The 18,909-nt window shown below is 40.9% G+C and overlaps 1 protein-coding gene across 1 annotated transcript; it reads left to right on the top strand.

Moving 5' to 3' along the window:
- The first annotated feature begins 2,356 nt into the window (after positions 1 to 2,356).
- Positions 2,357 to 18,680, top strand: LOC118556576 (ATP-dependent DNA helicase Q1-like). Its single transcript, XM_036149264.1, has 15 exons — positions 2,357 to 2,395; positions 3,044 to 3,262; positions 3,357 to 3,536; positions 3,746 to 3,852; positions 4,691 to 4,889; positions 5,052 to 5,218; positions 7,428 to 7,506; positions 8,735 to 8,883; positions 10,572 to 10,689; positions 10,774 to 10,912; positions 10,990 to 11,081; positions 11,159 to 11,378; positions 13,024 to 13,153; positions 16,161 to 16,302; positions 18,557 to 18,680. The coding sequence occupies exons 1-14, from the start codon at positions 2,371 to 2,373 to the stop codon at positions 16,263 to 16,265; spliced, it is 1,929 nt and encodes a 642-aa protein (XP_036005157.1). The 5' UTR covers positions 2,357 to 2,370; the 3' UTR covers positions 16,266 to 16,302; positions 18,557 to 18,680.
- Positions 18,681 to 18,909: the final 229 nt, after the last annotated feature.

The raw sequence follows: 18,909 nt of genomic DNA, 5'->3' as shown, positions 1-18,909 counted from the left end.
GCTTTTTTCCCAGTGTTTTCGCTTTTGCTGCTGTAGCAACGTAGAAGTGGATGTTGGTCCAACACGAGTTAACTGACCCGCCTTTGACTGGTTGCTTTGCTGCTTCAACGGATTTAGCAATTGAGCTGTTCCAAAGCTTGGCATCTTTATTTGCTGAAGAAACCGGCCATCATTAGCTCATCAACTTGTCTCTAATCTGAGTGAAGGCAGTCAGTGAATGTAAGTGTGGGCTTTTCCTTGACTATTTCTGCACGATGCTACTGGGAAACATAAACCTGTGTGTCACTGTTAGAGACTGTGGGGATTTTTATTGGGATATAATGTGACAGACACAGGAAAAGTAGCCAAAGGCACATCACACAAGTGAAAAGAAAGTGAAATAAATAAAATATGAAATAAAATCTGGTGCAATCAATTCGCGTGATTGAGAAGGTATTCACACCAGGAAAGTGCCAAAGCCGACTTTATTAATATATATATATATATATATATATATATATATATATATATATATATATATATATATATATATATATTGTGTGTGTGTGCGATTTGCAAGTGAACTCAGGGTCTCGCATTTTAGCGTAAAGTTGCGTAAAGCTCTTGAACGTGCATCACCGCAACTATAAACCTCCCGAACCAAATGACCTAATAAGGTGTACCCTTTGGGTGGTCGATAACAGCTAGCGTTTTCCTGGCTTAGGGAACGCACCATAATGCTAGCTGTTATCGATCAGCGCAAGTTTCGGGATATTCTATGAAGGTAGATTTGTGTCTTTATTATTCAATTAAAAAAAAAAGGTTGCTTCAATCAAAAAATATATTTTCAATTAAAAACTCCTTCACTTCAATTAAAATTTTTTTTTCAATCAAATAAAAAAACTGGTTCGCCAATCTACGGAAGAGGATTAGGGCCATTCAAAAAAATTTAAATAGAAGTCTATTCAATTCTGACTTTAATTTTAGAATTATGAGAAAAAAGTCAGACTTGAATAGACTTTTATTAAATTTTTTGAATGGCCCTTATCCTCTTCCGTACCGATCTGATTGGCTGAGCAGCAAAACTCGAATCACGTGACCTCTTGGACAGGTGCGCAACACTTTGTATTTTTTTATCGGCTATAACATATTAATGTGCAAGTTAAAACGTGGGAACATTGGTGTTTTGAGATCATTGCTACATTTAGCAAATGATCCAAATGCAAGAAGGTTGCCCCCTGACAGTTCATACGAAAGTTCTTATGGAGACGTCCTGCACATTCTGGGTCACGGCCAGTGAACTGGCAGTGAACTGGTTGCTGGCGAACATGACTTCTTTGTCAGAAAGACGTCGTTGTTGGTGTATACACTTGTCAATCAAACATGTCTGACCAATAGAGAAGCACCCGCCCACTGCGGGACGTTTTTTTTTTTGTGAAAATCAAAAAAACACTTCAAAACTTTTTTCACTTAAAAAAAATCCACAGGGGTATTTGTTTGTATTTTAACAGTTTTTTCTTCGATTGAAAGTAAATTTTTTTGATTGAAACAACTTTTTTTGGAATTGAATGATTAAGACACAAATGTCCTACCCATGTATGGCCCAAACACAAAAAAGATTACTTCGATCAAAAAGAGATCTTTCTCTCGCATTCAAATGCAATTTTTGGAGTCTCAAATATTTTATTTGCATTCAAAAACTATTTTCTATGATTGAAAACCTTTATCTTTTCATTGAAGTGACTTTTTTTTATTGATTTTGTTGTTTGTTTGTTTGAAGCAACTTCTTTTTTGATTAAATGATTAAGACACAAATGTCCTACCCATTATAAAGTCCAATCAAAAATAACTTCAAACCCATTTCCTTCCTCTGTTTTTCACCATACGTCCCCAAATGACCTTGTTTCGCATATTTAGGCCTCATTCAGATGCAACTTTTCAAAGCTAGGCTGTGCTTTCTCCTGGCAACCAATGAAAACAGGCGGCAGCGTGGAGCCAGTAAGGGTGTACTTATTCCTTACCTCACAGCTTTTCCATTTGGCTTCGCCTGTTTGTGATGAATCAGGGCGGCCTTGAGGATGCAGAGTGTTTCTGTACACGCGAGGCTGGATTTACATCATTTCAGAGCCTTGTAAAGATTGAAGCCCAGTACGCGCAGGGGTAGAGAGCGCGACCCATATAAGGAAAAAGAAAAGAAACAAGCCACTAATGCCACAAAAACCAAAAAACAGAATAATAATTAAAAAAAAAAATCAGTATGCCTTTTGCTAAACGATGACTGCATATGATTTTTTTATACCAAATTAGAATCAAATGTAATGTTTTAAACAGGTCTGGCTCTAATTAGAAACCTGATTCTCCTTTCTGATAGACTAAAATACCCCTGGAAAGATGGATGCTGGTGTTGGAATTACAGGTGAGTGTCTCTTTTCTTGTTAGTAGTTCCTAAATGTCCTTTTTTTTTGGCAGTTTTACACATGTAACAAACGATCAAGTCTTAAAAACCTGCCCGAGTAGCTGCGCAGCGCTAAGATGAGATGTAAACAGTCTGTGTGGTCCTATGTCTCTGAAACCCTGATGGCAGATTATACGGCTCGAGGTAGTAGTTCTCAGAGGACTGGACCAATGCAGGTGGGAGATTCAGCGCTGTCAAAAGGGGATTGTTCTCTGTTTTTTTGTGTTTGTTTGTCCGACTTAAATGCAGTGAACTATTGCACACTGCGTAGCTTTTACATTGTGACGACATAATTGTGCAACGTATCCCGCAGATGCCCCAGAAGCTGTGGCTCTGGGGAAATAGCTGGGGTTCCTGTTGCGATTAGGTCGATGCGTATTACAGAATTGCTTCTATAAACAAGTGTCCTAAACAGTGAATGATGAAGAATGGGGGGAAAAAAAGAACTAAGGCCCCTGAATTTACTAATAAATTAATATCAGTGGCAGTAAGAGGGAGCAGCAGGCGCATCTGCGTTCCTTTAGTTGGAGAACCGTCCCATTTAACGGAGCAGTAACCCAGTCAGTAAGGATTGTTTCATCTGGCGGTCGTTCCGCCGTTTGTGTTCAGATCTGCAGGCCGAGCTGGACTCGGTGGATGCCGAGCTGGAGCTGGTGGAGCTTCAGATTTCCGAGCTGCTGGACAAGCAGGCCCAGCTGACTTCCCGGAAGAGCGCGCTGCTGCTGCGGCTGGAGAAGGGCTGCAACGCTGCGGGACAGTCATCCTCAAAGTCCCCGGGCCCTGAGCCAGCCATGAGCAAGAAGGAGCTGCAGCGTTACGACGGCACAGGTACTGACTGCCAAAGCATTTTTTTTTTTTTTTTGGGATGCAATTTTGGATGCGGGGGTTGTGGAATAAGTCGCTGTTGACCTGTGCTTGATAGATTTTCCCTGGTCCAAGGAGGTGGAAGAGCATCTGAAGAACTCCTTTCATCTGTCCAAGTTCAGAGCCCTGCAGCTTAGAGCCATCAATCTAACCATGGCAGGGAAGGATGTGTTTCTGGTCATGCCTACAGGAAGAGGGAAAAGTCTCTGCTTCCAGCTGCCTGCAGTCTGCTCCAACGGTACAGAGAGACGCGCTTGTGAAAACTCCGTTTCGTCTTCTGGCTCTTTCTAAGTTTTAGGTTTCCTCATGTTTTTAAGGTTAATCTGTTGTTACTTTAGATGCAATGATAATGAAGAATTTGATCACCGCCTCTTCTGTACATTACTTTGTATTCCCTTTCCGTCACACTGTATGCATATGATTTGCTGATTAGTCCTTATGCTGCAGGTTTCACGTTGGTTATCACACCACTTGTGTCTCTGATGGAGGATCAGATCATGTACCTGAAGTCGATTGACGTTTCAGCGGTCATGCTGAATGCCTCGAGCAGTAAGGTAGATTTGTTTCCTCTTTTTATTTTAAGGTTTCATACATCCATTCATTCATCCATTTTCTAACACGTCTAACCCTATTGGGGTCACGAGGGGTGCTGGTGCCTATCTCTAGCTGTCAACCGGCGAGAGGCGGGGTACATCATGGACAGGTCGCCAGTCCATCATAGTTTTTAAGGTTTTACTACCCATGTAAAAGGCTTCTTTGGATCTGATCGTGGGTTAGGAGTGTCAAGCTAATAACTTGTAACAAGCTGTTAAACTTCAACAGAATATAGTGCAGATTATTGATAGGTAAATAATGTTTGTGCGTTATCATTTTTGTTAAAAGGAAATCACAAAAGGCTTAACAATCGGATAAACTACAGTGTGAGACACACAGTCTAATGCTTTCTTCGGCTCTAGAATGTAAGACACAGTGAAATAAAGCACTTTTTAGCCAGAACTTAGGGCTGGACGATAATTCAACAATAATGTATATCAATCGATAGAGGTATATTGATGATAGAAAAATGGTCAGTAAAAAGTTCAATAGAGGAACAGTTTTCCTTCCTTATGCATTCTATTCCGCCCGCTTTAAAGAGTTTAGAGAGCATTTTTCTTTTAAAAAAAAAAACTTGAATAAAGTTTGAATTCAGTGTTTGTGTGTATGTGTATCTAAAAATAGGTTGCTAAGCAACAGCATAAAATGGCCAGGGATGCGCTTAAAATATACGTTTTGAATTTGTTAATAATTATCGACATGCAACGAAATTATTTTATCATTATGCTTTTTTTTTCCTATATTGTCCAGCCCTAGGCAGAACATCAACTTATATAAAATATCCCCCTTTAACCGCAGGAGCATGCCAAGCTCGTCATGGCTGGAATGACAGATCTGAACTCCCCTTTCAAGCTGCTCTATGTAACTCCAGAGAAAATTGCCAAAAGCAAGCTGCTGATGTCTCGCCTGGAGAAAGCCTACAAAGCAAAGCTGCTGAGTCGTATAGCTGTGGACGAGGTGCACTGCTGTAGCCAGTGGGGACATGACTTCAGACCAGGTGGGACTTTTGGGAGCATCCAATCAGAAATCTTTTTCTTATGTTATTATTACGTTATATTCTTGTCAGTGAAACCACTAAACATATTACATTCCTGTTTAATGTCTTGCGTTATAAGGCAGTAAATGCTTCATGCGTCATATCTGTGCGTCTGCGCCGCAGATTATAAACTCCTGGGCATCCTGAAGAGACAGTTTCCCTCGGTGCCGCTCTTCGGCCTCACGGCCACGGCAACGTGCAGCGTCCTCAAAGACTGTGAGAAGATCCTGTGTGTGCAGCAGCCGGTCACGATCACCGCCTCTTTCAATCGGACTAATCTCTATTATGAGGTAATAATTTCATCTCAATATAAACCTTACTGTGAAGGAACTAGAGCATCTTTTGAGAACTTGGTGAACAAATAGCATCATGAATGATCTTGAGTAAATTGATACCCAATATCCTGGTATCCCTTGCTGCTGTTAAAATAATATAACATTGCTTATTTGTTACAATAATGTCATGTACAACATTTATTATTTTGATTCATAGACGCAGCTTAAATTTAATAGCGATATGGAGGCAAAGTTGTCAAGTAGCTAAGTAAAAGTACTTTACCTTACTTAAGTAGACGTTTTGGTTATTTATGATTTATTTATTTTGTAGCCTGCTTTTTATTTCTACTCCTTATATTTTCATGCAATTATCTGTACTTTCTACTCCTTACATTTTGAAAATAGTCGCATTATTTCTATTTTATATCAGCTCGTTTTTGTTCTGGCTTGTCAATAAAAAAATAGAAGAAAAAAAGAAAATTCAAATCAATAGGGCTTCCCCAACAGAGTGATTGTTTTATTTATTTATTGTTGTTGTAGGCAGTACTGCACTAACCTGACTATCGCCAGATGTATGTCGCTCCGCCTAGCTTCACTCACATCCATCTGGGACATCTCCATAGGAATTGCCTTTTTTGAAGGCTGGGCCTTATCAAAAATCCTTGCATATGATTGGATAAGCCACTTGTCTGTCATCTTTATCGACGTGCTATTTCAACCACTCACACCGAAGCCAACCTGTGACGCTGTGAGAACGACGCAGGAAAAAAACAAAACTTTTTTTTTTAATGTGTTTGCGTTAGTGGCACGTGTTTTATTGACAGTGAGCTGACAGGAAGAGGGGGGAAGACAGGCGGCAAAGCGCCGTGGGTCGGAGTCGATCCCGGGCCGACCGCGTTGAGGACTAAAGGCCTCCTTACATGGTTAGCGCTAACCGCTAACCGCTCCGCCACGGGCGCTCCCCGGAAAACAAAACTTGCCAAATCCGGTCGGGAGAAGGGCGAAAACATGGTTTCCACCAACAAAAGCCTTCAGAGCCGTTCTCTGATGTTCTTTTAATGAAACAATATTAGGTAGATTGGACAACACGGAAGAAATAGCAGCATCAATGTTAACGCTTGCTTCCTCGATGCGAGCCGCCATTGTTGTTGGAATCTCACGGTCGCTTCTCCACTACGTCACATCTATGAAACTCCAGCCCTGCGTCCTGATTGGCTGGACAATAAAATTGGTTGGAGAAATCACTCTCTATGGGAGAGGTCCCAGATGGATGTGAGTGAAGCTAGGCGGAGCGATATCAATCTGGCTAGGGTCAGGTTAGTACTGCACCAAGTATAAGAAAAAACGTAGAACAACATTGAATTTTTAGGATTGTTATTAATTTTTTTTTAGCTTTTTTTTATTAACTGCTTCGATTAATCACTCATTTTGACAACACTGTCTACTGTATACAGACCACCATACAAGCATAATTGCTTTAAGAGTGTAGTGCACTCATTTCCTGCGATATGAAACCCACGTTGATGCTCAGAATTGCACCTATATGGACCTTTAATATATTTGCATCTTACTAAATAGTTTGTGTTCAGTGGACATTTATGTGAGAGAAACAGCCAATCCCATTTTTTTTTCTCGATATTAACATCGTACTATACAATTATAGTAATGGGGTGGGGGGGGGGGGTTACTTCTACTTTAATAGTAGTTTTATATCAGGTACTTTTATACTTTTACTTGAGTACAAGGTTTGAGTTGCTACTTCTACAAAAGTCTTTTAAACCCTAGTATCTATACTTCTACTTGAGTAATAGATGTGAAAACTTTTGGCTCCTCTGTATGGCAATGTTGTTTTTGCCGAATTAGAGGGTACAAGCTGTTGATGTGAGCTGGGCAATTAAACAGTAACAGCATGTTTTAGAGAGCAGCAATGACGATAAAAAAAATAAAGGTAGGTGTTTCAGTTCAGTAGAGATCCAAACGTTTGTGGCACAACTTCACCAACTTCCAAGGTGCATGAAGAGCATGAAGAACTGGTCGATGAAAACTTCAGCAACACTTGAAGGTTCAGGAGCACAGCTTCAAAGTTGTGGCCAAAAGACACGACCTGACCTCAACACATTTCACGTGTGTCTGCAGCAACAGTAAAAGACATTTTAAGCCACTATAAACATGTGGCTTCTACCTGTTCTTTTATGTGACATTGTTTTTTTTTTTCCCCCCCCAGGTTCGCATGAAAGACTCTGACGATGCTTTAATGAATGACATTACCTCTCTGATTAAAGGGAAGTACAAGAACCAGTCGGGTATGTCAATGCGCTTCGAAGCTAGAGTAATTTCTAGCATTGTTTTGCTTTCACATACCCTGTATAGCCAAAAGTGTTCGCCCATCCATCCATCCAAATATTTAGAATCAAGTGTTCTAGACCTTTCTGTGGCCACAGGTGTATAAAATCAAGCACCTAGACATGCGGACCATTTCTAGAAACATTCGTGAAGGAACGTTTCTAGAAACTCAGCCGTGAAGTGGTTGGGCTTTAGAATATTAGGGCGACAGTGGTGCAGGAGGTAGGGAGTTCGTCCCGGTGGGTTGCCTGTTGGATCTCCCACTACAACCGCGCTAACCACTGTCTGCGAGTGAATGAATGGGTGAATGACTGAATGTAGTGTAAAGCGCTTTGGGGTCGTCGGATAAAGCGCTATACAAGTGTAGGCTGTTTATTGACAGAAGGGGGGGAATGGATGCGGAAGCGCAATAGTGCTCCGTCTGCCAACCTTCTGCAGAGTTATCTCTACAGCTCTCTAAAGATCAGACGGCCTTCGTATTAGCTCAAGAACAGCACATAGGGAGCTAATTTCTATGCCAAGTGCATACATCACCAAGTCCAATGGGAAGTGTCAGTGTAAAGCATGCCGCCTCCACCAGACTCTATAGCAGCACAGGCTCATTTTCTGGAGTGATGACTTGTGTTTTGTCATTCGTCTAATGGATAAGTCTGGGTTTGGTGGTTGCCAGCAAAACGGCACTGTGCCAAGAGTAAAGTTTGGTTGAGTTGTTTTACAGGAGCTGAGCTTGGTCCCTAGTTCCAGTGAAAAGAACTCTGAATGATTCAGAAGACCAAGAGACTTTGACAACTCCATGATCCCAGCTTTGTGGGAACAGCTTGGAGATATCCCCTTCCTCTCCTCAAAGTCCATAAAACATGAATGGGAGAGTTTGGTGTGGATGACCTTGACTGGCCTGTACAGAGCCTGACCTCAACCCGATAGAACACCTTTTGGGTGAATAAGAGCGGAAACTGAGAGTCCAACATCAGTGTCTGACCTCACAAAATGCGCTTCTGGGAGAATGGTGAAACATTCTCTTAAACACACTCCAGAACCTTGTGGACAGCCTTACCGGAAGAGCTGAAGCTGTTATATTATATGTCACTGAAGTTCATATACCAGTCAAGGCAGGTGAGCGAATACTTTTGGCAGTGGTGTATCTCCACACAGAGCAGCCACTTCGTGACGCTGCTGTATCTGCCACAGGCATTGTGTACGTGTTCTCCCAGAAGGAGGCTGAGACGGTATCCTCTGAACTAAAGAAAAGAGACATCTCAGCATATCCCTATCACAGCAACATGGACCCGGAGGACAAGTCACAGGTTCACCGCAAATGGACCTCTAATAAAATCCAGGTACCTTTCTAATCCACCAACTCTTGTTCATCTGATTACTGTAATCAGAATGTGTTGTTGAAGCAGTCTTGCATGAATGAGTGTTTTATAATTTTTTATGTAATTATTTTTCGAAGAACAACAGCAGAAGTCTAAACTGGAGTTTCCCTGTCGATTGACTGATTCTGCTTGTTTGTGATAAATCGTCTGATTTGTTGAATCGGTGGATTCTTGTCTGGTCCTGGTGGGCCTGGTTCTGCTTGTTTTAGATGTTTCCGATCAATCTGCCAGAGATGTTTTTCGCTCTGACTGGGGATTGGTGTGTTAAATAATTCAGTGTTTTTATCCTATTCAAACTGTTTTATATGTGACACTGAGCTTGATACACTGAGCTGCTCCAAGCAGGCGGTCTCCAGGACGCAGCATCACAGTCCCTCTCTGTTTTCACTGACAGGTGTGGGGTGGGAGCCTACAGGAAAAGAAACGGCTCAAGGTGCTCAGCTAGCTTATCACGCATTTTACTACCTGTACGACTACAGAGCTGAGACAGCAAGAACGATTGTTGCCATCTGTGCAACGTAGTTGTTCTGATGAGGCGCTGGTTGTCCATGACTTGTTCTTTTTATTAAAATTTTTTTTTTCAACCTCTTGCTGGGTTTTGCGAAGCGGACGTTGTACGGGTGGTATACAGTAGAAACAAACCAGCTTGTTTTTGTAAAGTACCGTAGTTTCCGGACTATGAGTCGCACTTTTGTTTCATAGTTTGGTCGATCCTACGACTTATACATCCATTTTAAATGATACTTCATACTGAACAACACAAACCAAGTAGTAAACATTACCGTCTATAGCCGCAAGAGGGCGCTCTAGGCTTGTAGAAACTATACGCTGCTCCTTTACCGCTGAAAAAATTAGTTAAAACATTAGCTTATAAACAACAAAGCTAAACACACGTACATAATATGTTGTTTCACTGTTTCAGTATGCGTTCATGCAGAGTTGCGCGGTGCAGCTAGAAGGAAACTGAGAGCGACAGAACCCCGTTTTTGGGCTGTCCGTGGAGCTAATAACAGCTAGCGCTAGCTTACAGCTCTGTTGTACGGGAGGTTTACACCTTCACTGATGCACATGAGCTTTATGTTGCTGTCAAACATCAGTGTCCTGCTGTTAGCTTAGCACATAGCACCGTTACGCTCACGGTCTAATTTCTCTGACGAGAACTTTCCGGTTAGGAGTTGGTGGCTTGTTATGCTAATTTACTCCATTCAACCTCCCAGGTATGTTCCATATTATTTAGGCCATTGTGGATGCAGCTGTGCAATTGAGTAAATTGCCTTACCAGATTAAATGTCAGTTTTGGATTGTGTGAAATAAATTTCTAAATAAATGTGACTTACAGTCCGGTGTGATTTATATATGTTTTTTTTTTCCTCTTTATGACGCATTTTTTGACTTTATGACGCATTTTTTGACTGATGGGACTCATATTCCGGGGAGACTTATAGTCCGAAAAACACAGTAAACATACAAAGCTAGAAGGGCATTCTTGCTTGTTGCATCTTTATAGTAGATCTGCGTTTTTGAATGCCTGCCTTCATGAGTTTTGGGCCAGTTAAAAACAAATATACTGAAAGCCCAGATGCAACAACCCATGTGGTTGTGGGGGTCGTTATGGAGCGCTGACTGAGTGCGACTGTGTTGGTGTGCAGGTTGTGGTAGCCACTGTGGCGTTTGGCATGGGCATTGATAAACCAGATGTCCGCTTTGTTATCCACCACACCATCAGCAAGTCCATTGAGAACTACTACCAGGAGAGCGGCCGTGCAGGTATACACGCCATCGTACCTTTGATGTCTAATGGACAGCAGCTTCGGTGCTGATTAATTCATTGAAAATCCATTGAGTCTTCAGGTCGGGATGATCTTCCAGCGGACTGCATCGTCTATTTTGGCTTTGCTGATATCTTCCGGATCAGCACCATGGTGGTCATGGAGAATGTTGGCCACCAGAAGCTGCTGCAGATGGTTGCCTACTGCCACAACGTCGATAGGTAACGTGCAGCAGGATGCGATTTTTGGCTTACACACCGGCTGGATGTCACCTGATTGTCGCGTTTGCTGTGTGAAGGTGTCGGCGCTCTCTCATGGCCGTACACTTTGACGAGGTGTGGGACAATGAAGGGTGTAACCAAATGTGTGACACATGCCGCAGTGCAAAAGGTTTGGACATACAGCATGGTGTAACGTCTGCGCTTGTGGGTCTGAAATGTAACCATCGGCTCTATAACCCCCTTCAGACTACGCCAGCGTTGACATAACTCAGCATGCGAGACAAGTGGTGCTGATTGTTGAGCAAGCGGGGTCCATGGATGAAAAGGTGACTCCGCTGAAGCTGGTGGAGACATGGTTGGGGAGGGGCCCCGCCAAGCTCAGGAAGATGATCCAGACCACTACTGCTCTGTCTCGACGGCAGGCTGAAGCTGTCATCGTCTCCTTGCTTCTTCAGGGATACCTCAGGTGACACGTTCTGTTTCTGTGTTTAGTCTGTGACCTTACTGGTTTACTGAAGGTTTAGCTTATAAGCCCTAGCTACATTTCATTGTTTTTTTTTTTTGTTTATTCTGACTGAACCTCTTTAGGGGTGAAGGTCTGGAATTTGTTAGTTAATGAAAATAAAACGTTCACATTAGCATAATGTTTGCCCACTGACTTTAAAAGTAGGGTTGTTGTTGTTGCCCACCATGCTCCCTAATTCTATAGATAGATTTTTTTAGAGCCGTTAAGTCCGCCTCTTAAAGATGTGATTATATATGTTATATTCCAGCGTTTCCTTTCATTTGCAACCCAATAAATTACTTCAGACATAAATGTGAACACACAGTATTTATCATTCTTTTTATATATTTACATTTTTAATGCTCCTTTTTCGTAAACTCAAGATTTTTTTTGTACTGGAAAAAGACAAATGTTTAATTTCAACAGGCTAACATCTTCCAATTAAAGGGGAGGTTATTGCAACCTGGATGAGACAAACAATTAACAAAAAAAGAGCAACACTTTTTAAATGTTAAATGGCAACATTTTTTTCTTTTTTCCCACTTTAAGTCTTCTCACCTTCTCCAGGCTTCATTAGGTCAATAATTGGTAACAACAATCATTTGGGTGCGTTTATTTTTTTTATAAACTTATACCGTTTATACCCGAGGGTTTGCACCCTAGTTTATCATGCATTGAACCCTTATTTGATAAACCTCTGCTACCTGTGGTGCTCTTGGAGGGGTCATCTTACCTAAAACCTGTTTTCACTTAGGGCTGAATGATAATTCAATAACAATATATATCGATCGATAGATGTATATCGATGATAGAAAAAAGGTTAAATAAAAAGTTCAATAGAATAACAGTTTTCCTTCCCTTTTCATTTTAGCCTCGTAGATTAATATTACAGTCATTACATCCTCCCAACCAAGCACAAACGCAGAGCGAGGAATGTTCCGTCATCAAGCTCCGCCCCCTTCAAAGAGTTCAGAGAGCACGCGTTCTTTTTTATTTTCTAAAAACTCTAAATACAGTTTTTGTAAAAAGTTGGTTCACTAAAGGGTTGAGTTTGAATTCGTTGTTTTTGTTCTGTATCTAAAAATAGGCCATTAAGCAACAGCATAATGGCCTATTTGTGCATATATATTTTAAAACATATATTTTAAGTTTCGGGGATGCACTTAAAATATATGTTTTGAATTTGTTGATAATTATCTATATTATCTATAATATATATTATATTTCTATTTTATCGTTATGCTGTTTTTCTATATCGTCAAGCCCTATTTTCACTTTATTTTGACAGCAGACATTAAATTAGTTAAGCATTCGGAATAAAAGCATTGTAATATATCAACGGTACAGTATAATGAGAGTAATGTTACTGTTTAACTATAGTAGCTCATTTAGCTAGCTCTCTAGCAGCTTACCATCTTCCTAGAAGCGTTTAAAAGATGGCCCTTGGCCTTTCTCGAGTGGACAGGCCATCTGCCCACGCTGTTCTTTAATGTGCCCTTACATGGCAGACCTAGCTGGTAGCAGTAGGGCTTTTGGCTCTGACCAAACTTCCATTTCAGCTGTCCATAAAAAGCAGCTTTTCTTGGTTTCTCGGTGTTGACTCTAGAGAGGATTACAGCTTCACTCCGTATGCCACCTACTTCTATATGAAACTGGGCCGCAAAGCTCCTCTGCTGAAGAAGGACACTCACACAATCACCATGAACATGTGGACAGCTGGAGACGGACCTTCTGCGGTGAGTGTTACGTTTACAAGGCAAGCAGAAGTCATTTAGTACCTCTGGTTCTTCTTATAATTAAGAAATGGTGTTTTAAATGGCCCTCATCAAAGGATGCAGTGAAAAACCTGAAAAACAAATCTTTGAAAGTTCTCCTGTCCTCTGTGGCCAGAAAAGTTGCTCTCACTTTTCTTAGTTATTTTATGTTAGCTAGCTTAGACACAGTCCGGCTGTCGCTTAAGTATACAAAGGATTCAAAACGTGTTTAGCACTTATATGAACACATCGCTCCCCCTCCCCCACATGTTGCTGTACACTACGGATGACTCAATAAAGGCTACTGCTCTTTTCCATCGCGTACCAGAAAAGAGAAATTTTGCTTTTTGGAAATATTTCTAGTTGCAACAAACGAAGGCTGTTAAGAGTTTAGAGAAAGGTAGTGCAACTTCACAACATCTTTAATTTCTCACTTAAATATAATTTAACCAAGGATAACAGTCTTAAAAAAAAGTCTTAAAGGGATAGTTCTTTTTTTGGGTAAAGATTTTTTACGGAAGTAGGTAGGTAGTAGGTAGTAGGTTAAAACAAGGAAGTGGCTACCAGCTATTAGCTTCTCCCAGCGAAAACAATGAAGAATGGTCCCAGATCCAGTGGAGGAAAAAAGCACTAAAAAATATGATTCCAAGAGGTAAAAGACTGGAATGTCGCTGGGAATACAGTATGAATGTTGATGTTTACTGAAGCGGACACTAAACCTCCCGAGGCTCAGATGTGACCGCAGAATTGACTGACGTGAGTAAATGTTCTGATATGAGGCTCTTAGTTGCTGCTGGATCATTTAATTTAATTAATAACGGTTGGTCTTTGATCACGCCGAGCTGTCGCTTTACTGCGTGGCATTGCCGAGGGTCAGGCTTGGTTCGCTGTTATTTACAGTTGATTTATAAATTAAGCAACTTGGCATTATATGATTTTGCGATACTGCCAATAGATGGCGCCACATCTGTTTGTATTTGTTAATCGCACCCGAGAGCAAATTCTTTTTCGTCTCAAAAAGGACTATCAAAACACTATCAGGATGGAGGCCTGGTGTATATAACCTTATTTTATCATGAGGAAACATTTTTTTTGTCTCTTTTATAATTATTTTACGTGGCTATATACCTTTTAATATCTAACTCAACCTTATCTAGACAAATTTTAACAATGATTCTCTAAAGTTACATAAATGAACTGAAGATGACCTAAAGTTTCTAATCTAATGAGCCCAGAAACAAGAGAGTTGAACCAGCGTCCCACCTCTGTACTGAGATGTAATCATAAAAGTGGAGTCTGACTGGTGCTGGAGGCTCTCTAATAAAACGTCAGATGATTGAAGCCAAGTTGATGCGTTTCTCTTTCAGCTGACAGCTGGTTACCAAGTATATCCCAGAGCTGTTTATCTGTTGCCTCAGCAGCTCTTAGACCCCATTCAGATTTACTTATGTGTCTGTTCTGTATGAATTTTCCCACTGCCATCTCCTGTCTCTTCTTTCTGAAAACTAACTTGTTACTTCTTCTTTCACTGGCTTATATGTGTTTGGTTTGCTGTTTTACAATATGTCTGCACCTTGTTTACAATATTTAAAGAGGTAAGTGAGAATCGGATGTGATGGGGTTTTTTTTCTCCTCAAAGGCCTGCTTGTAGTGAGAATCTTGCTTTTCATTACACATCAGTTCGTCTCAGAAACATGTCTTTTTGATTCTCCTCGTTCTTCTTTAACCTAACCAATCATAGATCATTGTAGTGTGTGCTTAACTTTACAAAAAAACAATCATTTTACCGCAGCATCATAAAAACCTCTAGTCCAACAACATACTGTCTACTACCAGTTATGACGGGTTCTAATTGTTTCCAATAATCTTCACACTTTATCCAAAAATTATCCCAAATCTCCCAGTTTACTGCAATATCCTTTACAGACGGTCCCCTGTGTTCCCTATAGAGACAGTGTGACTCCTATTCTAAACAAAGCAAACAGATACATGATCAGTTATAAGAACACAAAAAACAGAGACCATGATTATAAAATGGTGTGTTGGTTATTCTTTTCCAAAAACTCCCCAAAATGTCCCCTAAAAAGTCTTGGTGAGGCAGTATGTTGTACTGGGAACCTCCACAACATCTAATGAAGTGATCGTAGCATTATGAGAAGTCAGACCAAAATTAGACAGATTACTCTTTCTTCCCAGCTTACACCTTTATAATGAGGGAACATTAATTCAATGACCAGACGAGGAATGATGAGAAAAAAGGTGAGGATACGCAGAGCTTGAATTGGCTGAAAGATAATTAGGCAAAAGTTGATGTTATTCTTTGCAAATCCCTCTTATTTCTGATCACTACAAGTAGATTTTACTTATGTTCTTCATCAGTATAAAAAAAAAAAAAAAAAAAAGTAAATATAGATTAGTTTCATTAATTAAAAACATTTACCCTCTGATTCAAACAGTTGCTCTGGGTGATTTTTGTCCTAGAGTTCAGAGACTGTTTTGTTTTCACCGACTAAAAAAACAAGTTACAGAGCCCAGAAATAGAGTAACTCCTGGGTTTCTTGATTGTATAATAATTCGTTGTTCAAAATGAAAGAGAAAGAATTGACATCAGATTGATAAACGGAGGATTTAAATACTAGTAAAAGATACAACACTGTTTCCCCTCATAAATGACATTGTAGTACGTGATTTGAAATGGTGCTGATCCACACTACAAAGGCAATACCTAAAACTGCTTCCTTGTGTGAAATCATGGAGTAATCAATATGCCAGACAAACCGCAGAGACTTTTGGGCCGTCATACTACTACTTCTGTTCAAACCATTGTATTCCAGTCCAAACACCATGGAAATGTCCAGACATTGAAATGTGAACATCAGATCTAGGAATGCTGACATGTACAATTCTGTCCCAGATTGCTGTGTTCCTTTGGTTCACTCTCTGTAGCCGTGGACTGTCTCAGATAAAGACTGTTGTTAATGACTTGCAGGTAAAAGCTGAAACTGGCAAGGGAAAATCCAAAGAGGGAAAGAGATCAGTTCAAAGCTCCGGAGACTCCCGTGTGTCCAAGAAAGCCAAGAAAGATCTTTGCTAGCCCCCTCCCCACCCAGCCCTGAAGACAAGTCAACAAAGTACAGTCCATCATTCTTTTATTCTGTTCCCTTCTGCTTCTGTCGGCATGACGTCACCCTGATGATTTTGCTTGATGTTTGAAACTGAATTGTTGGAGGTTGGTTTGGTACGAACCTACTTCTTCCCCAATGGTGACAGGTTCCTAAAGCGTAAATCTATAAAGGTTACTGCATCTGTTCTCTAACCAGCAGGCTTGGGCGATGAAACACATTATTTCTGTATTCTCATAGAAAAAGCTGAACTTTTTCCACTACGTAAAGTTCACTAAATCACCATTTATTTTCAGTGTCCAACATCTGGAGACATCAAATCGTCAGACCAGGCCAGGTTTCTATATGCGCTGGTGTCCTTTTAGTCCGGTTGGCTGCATAGAAACCGGGCGTGGTCTACTGAATATACGACAAACAGCTTTTGACATCTTTCCATCAGACTAAGTGACATTTTAAACAATTTTAGCCACCCCAGCTGTTCAGCAGGATCAGACATTAGTGCCTTCCAGATGTATTCACCCCCTTGGCATATTTTATGTTCTGTTGCCTCCCAACCTGGTATTAAAATGGATTGTTTGCAAGTTTCTACAAAACATGGCTAAAAGTTTGAAGGTGTCAATTTCTTTGTAATTGTGAATTAAACAACAAATAGGGCAAAATAACAGAAAACGTCAGTGTGCAAACTGTTTAACCCACTTAAGTCAGGACTTCTTAGCGACACCTTTTGTGGCAATTCCAGCTCCAAGTGTCTTTGGATCAGTCTCTATGAGCTCGCCACTTCTGGCCCATTTCTCAAGGCTAAACTGTTCCAGCTCCTCCATGATGGATGGTTTCCACTTGTGAACAGCGATCTTAAAGTCTACCAACAGATTCTCAATTGGATTGAGGTCTGGACTTTGACTAGGCCATTCCAACACATTTAAATGTTTCCTTTTAAACCTTTTGAGTGTTGCTTCTGGTAGGTGCCCCTCTCTTGCCAGGCTCACTGTGGTACCAGGTACTTTCCATTTGAAGATGATGGATCTGATGGTGCTCTGGGGGAACAAAGATCTGGATATTTTTTTCTAACCCCACCCTGAGTTGCTTGGAGAGCTCCTTGTTCTTCATGGTGTGATGCCTCTTGCTTAGAGCTGCTCTATCACATAAAATCCTGATAATATACATAGATATTTGCTGTTGTAGCACGACATTAAACAAGCAGCTACGCAGACTTTTGCCAGTGATTCTGATTTGTGGTCTGCTGTTGCTCTAACTCCTGTTTCCCGTGTTTGCTTCTTCTAAACCTTCAAGTTTAAGAATGTTTTCTTTGTAGGCATCTCCAACCCACCCGATGCTGCCATTCATCTAGCTAATCCAAGTCCCACTGCCAGAAAGTGTGGGTGTGAATTTTAAGAGAAATTAATCATTAAATTTGGGAACAATAGTTTGAATTAGAAATGCAAAGCAAGAATTCCATATTTCCATATATACCGTATTTTTCGGAGTATAAGGCGCACTTAAAATCCTTAAATTTTCTCAAAAATTGCTGGTATAATATGCTCAAAAATGTGTAAGAACGACTTTGGTTAGCAACGAAGCCGCTCCACTCAATGGATATTAGGAGCATTACGGTACACTGTGTCACTATCTGATCGGACCCCTGAGCTGTCTACAAGACTGCCTGACTGTAATGTCGAAACTACAAGTGCATTCATGTAAGGCAGCCCGCGCCCGGAGTATCCGCTACAAACACTAAACCTAGTAAATTAATTCAATATAAAAGTTAACTTTATTTTGGCTGTATGTTAGAAACAGGGCAGTGTAGTCTAACTGCTCTGTCCTCCTGACAGAGACAGACAGTTCTCTCTCTCAGGAGAGAGCAGTGTACGTGAAGGGACGGAGTGATATTACACACTTGGGAAGAATATTTAGTGTGCCTTATAATTTGGTGCACTTTACGGTCCAAAAAATACAGTACTATGAATGATTCCTTGTGACTAAAATTGTAAAAAAAAAAAAAAATTAAGTCATCGTCCAAGCCTAAAGCCTTTTTCCTGGTGCTTCTGACCCCACACTGCATCATGCCTCACCTGTCTCTAACATTTCATCCCATTATTATATCACTGGTCAGTAGCGCTCACTGACACCACTTGTGAAATCTGCTTCTGCTGCTTGATGCTTTAGAAAGCTCTGACCAAAACTGATCGGCGACATTCTCTTTTTGATTTATTTTCCACAGACTGGCATCTTTTATTTGCTCATTCTCTGTATTTCATCGTTGCAGAGCACGCCAGCTGTGGAGGTCGGTGAGGAGGTGGTCTGTATGAGCCTAGACCCCGCTGTCATTAAGAGCAGATGCCCCCCAAAGAAACTAACAAAGGAACAGAGGAAACAAGACCTGAAACCAGGCAGACCGCCAGAGGGAGCACAAAACCAGCCTGCTCAAGGGCAGGGGGAGGAAGATAAAGATGAGAGGCCATTTATGTCCCAACATGTAGTAAACGTGGATGTAGAAATTAACACAGTGCACAATGTGGATGTAAGCGAGGGGCCAAAGTTGAATCCGATTAAATCTGTTTCCAAGCAAACCTCGGCTAGCTCCTGGAGGGCGAGGAGAAAGCATTGTGGTAACGTCAG

This window comes from Fundulus heteroclitus, chromosome 17 (genome assembly GCF_011125445.2).
Source record: "Fundulus heteroclitus isolate FHET01 chromosome 17, MU-UCD_Fhet_4.1, whole genome shotgun sequence".
Taxonomy (NCBI): domain Eukaryota; kingdom Metazoa; phylum Chordata; class Actinopteri; order Cyprinodontiformes; family Fundulidae; genus Fundulus; species Fundulus heteroclitus.
Note: the sequence above shows the minus strand (reverse complement) of the source record. Positions and strands in the feature narration are given on the sequence as shown.

What these genes read in the sequence shown, in the direction of transcription:
- LOC118556576 (XM_036149264.1), top strand. Translation starts at nt 2,371, where the DNA reads ATGGATGCTGGTGTTGGAATTACAG. An exon ending in GCAGCGTTACGACGGCACAG is followed by an intron (nt 3,263 to 3,356) that starts GTACTGACTGCC and finishes TGTGCTTGATAG; the next exon opens with ATTTTCCCTGGTCCAAGGAG. An exon ending in CCAGGAGAGCGGCCGTGCAG is followed by an intron (nt 10,690 to 10,773) that starts GTATACACGCCA and finishes TTGAGTCTTCAG; the next exon opens with GTCGGGATGATCTTCCAGCG.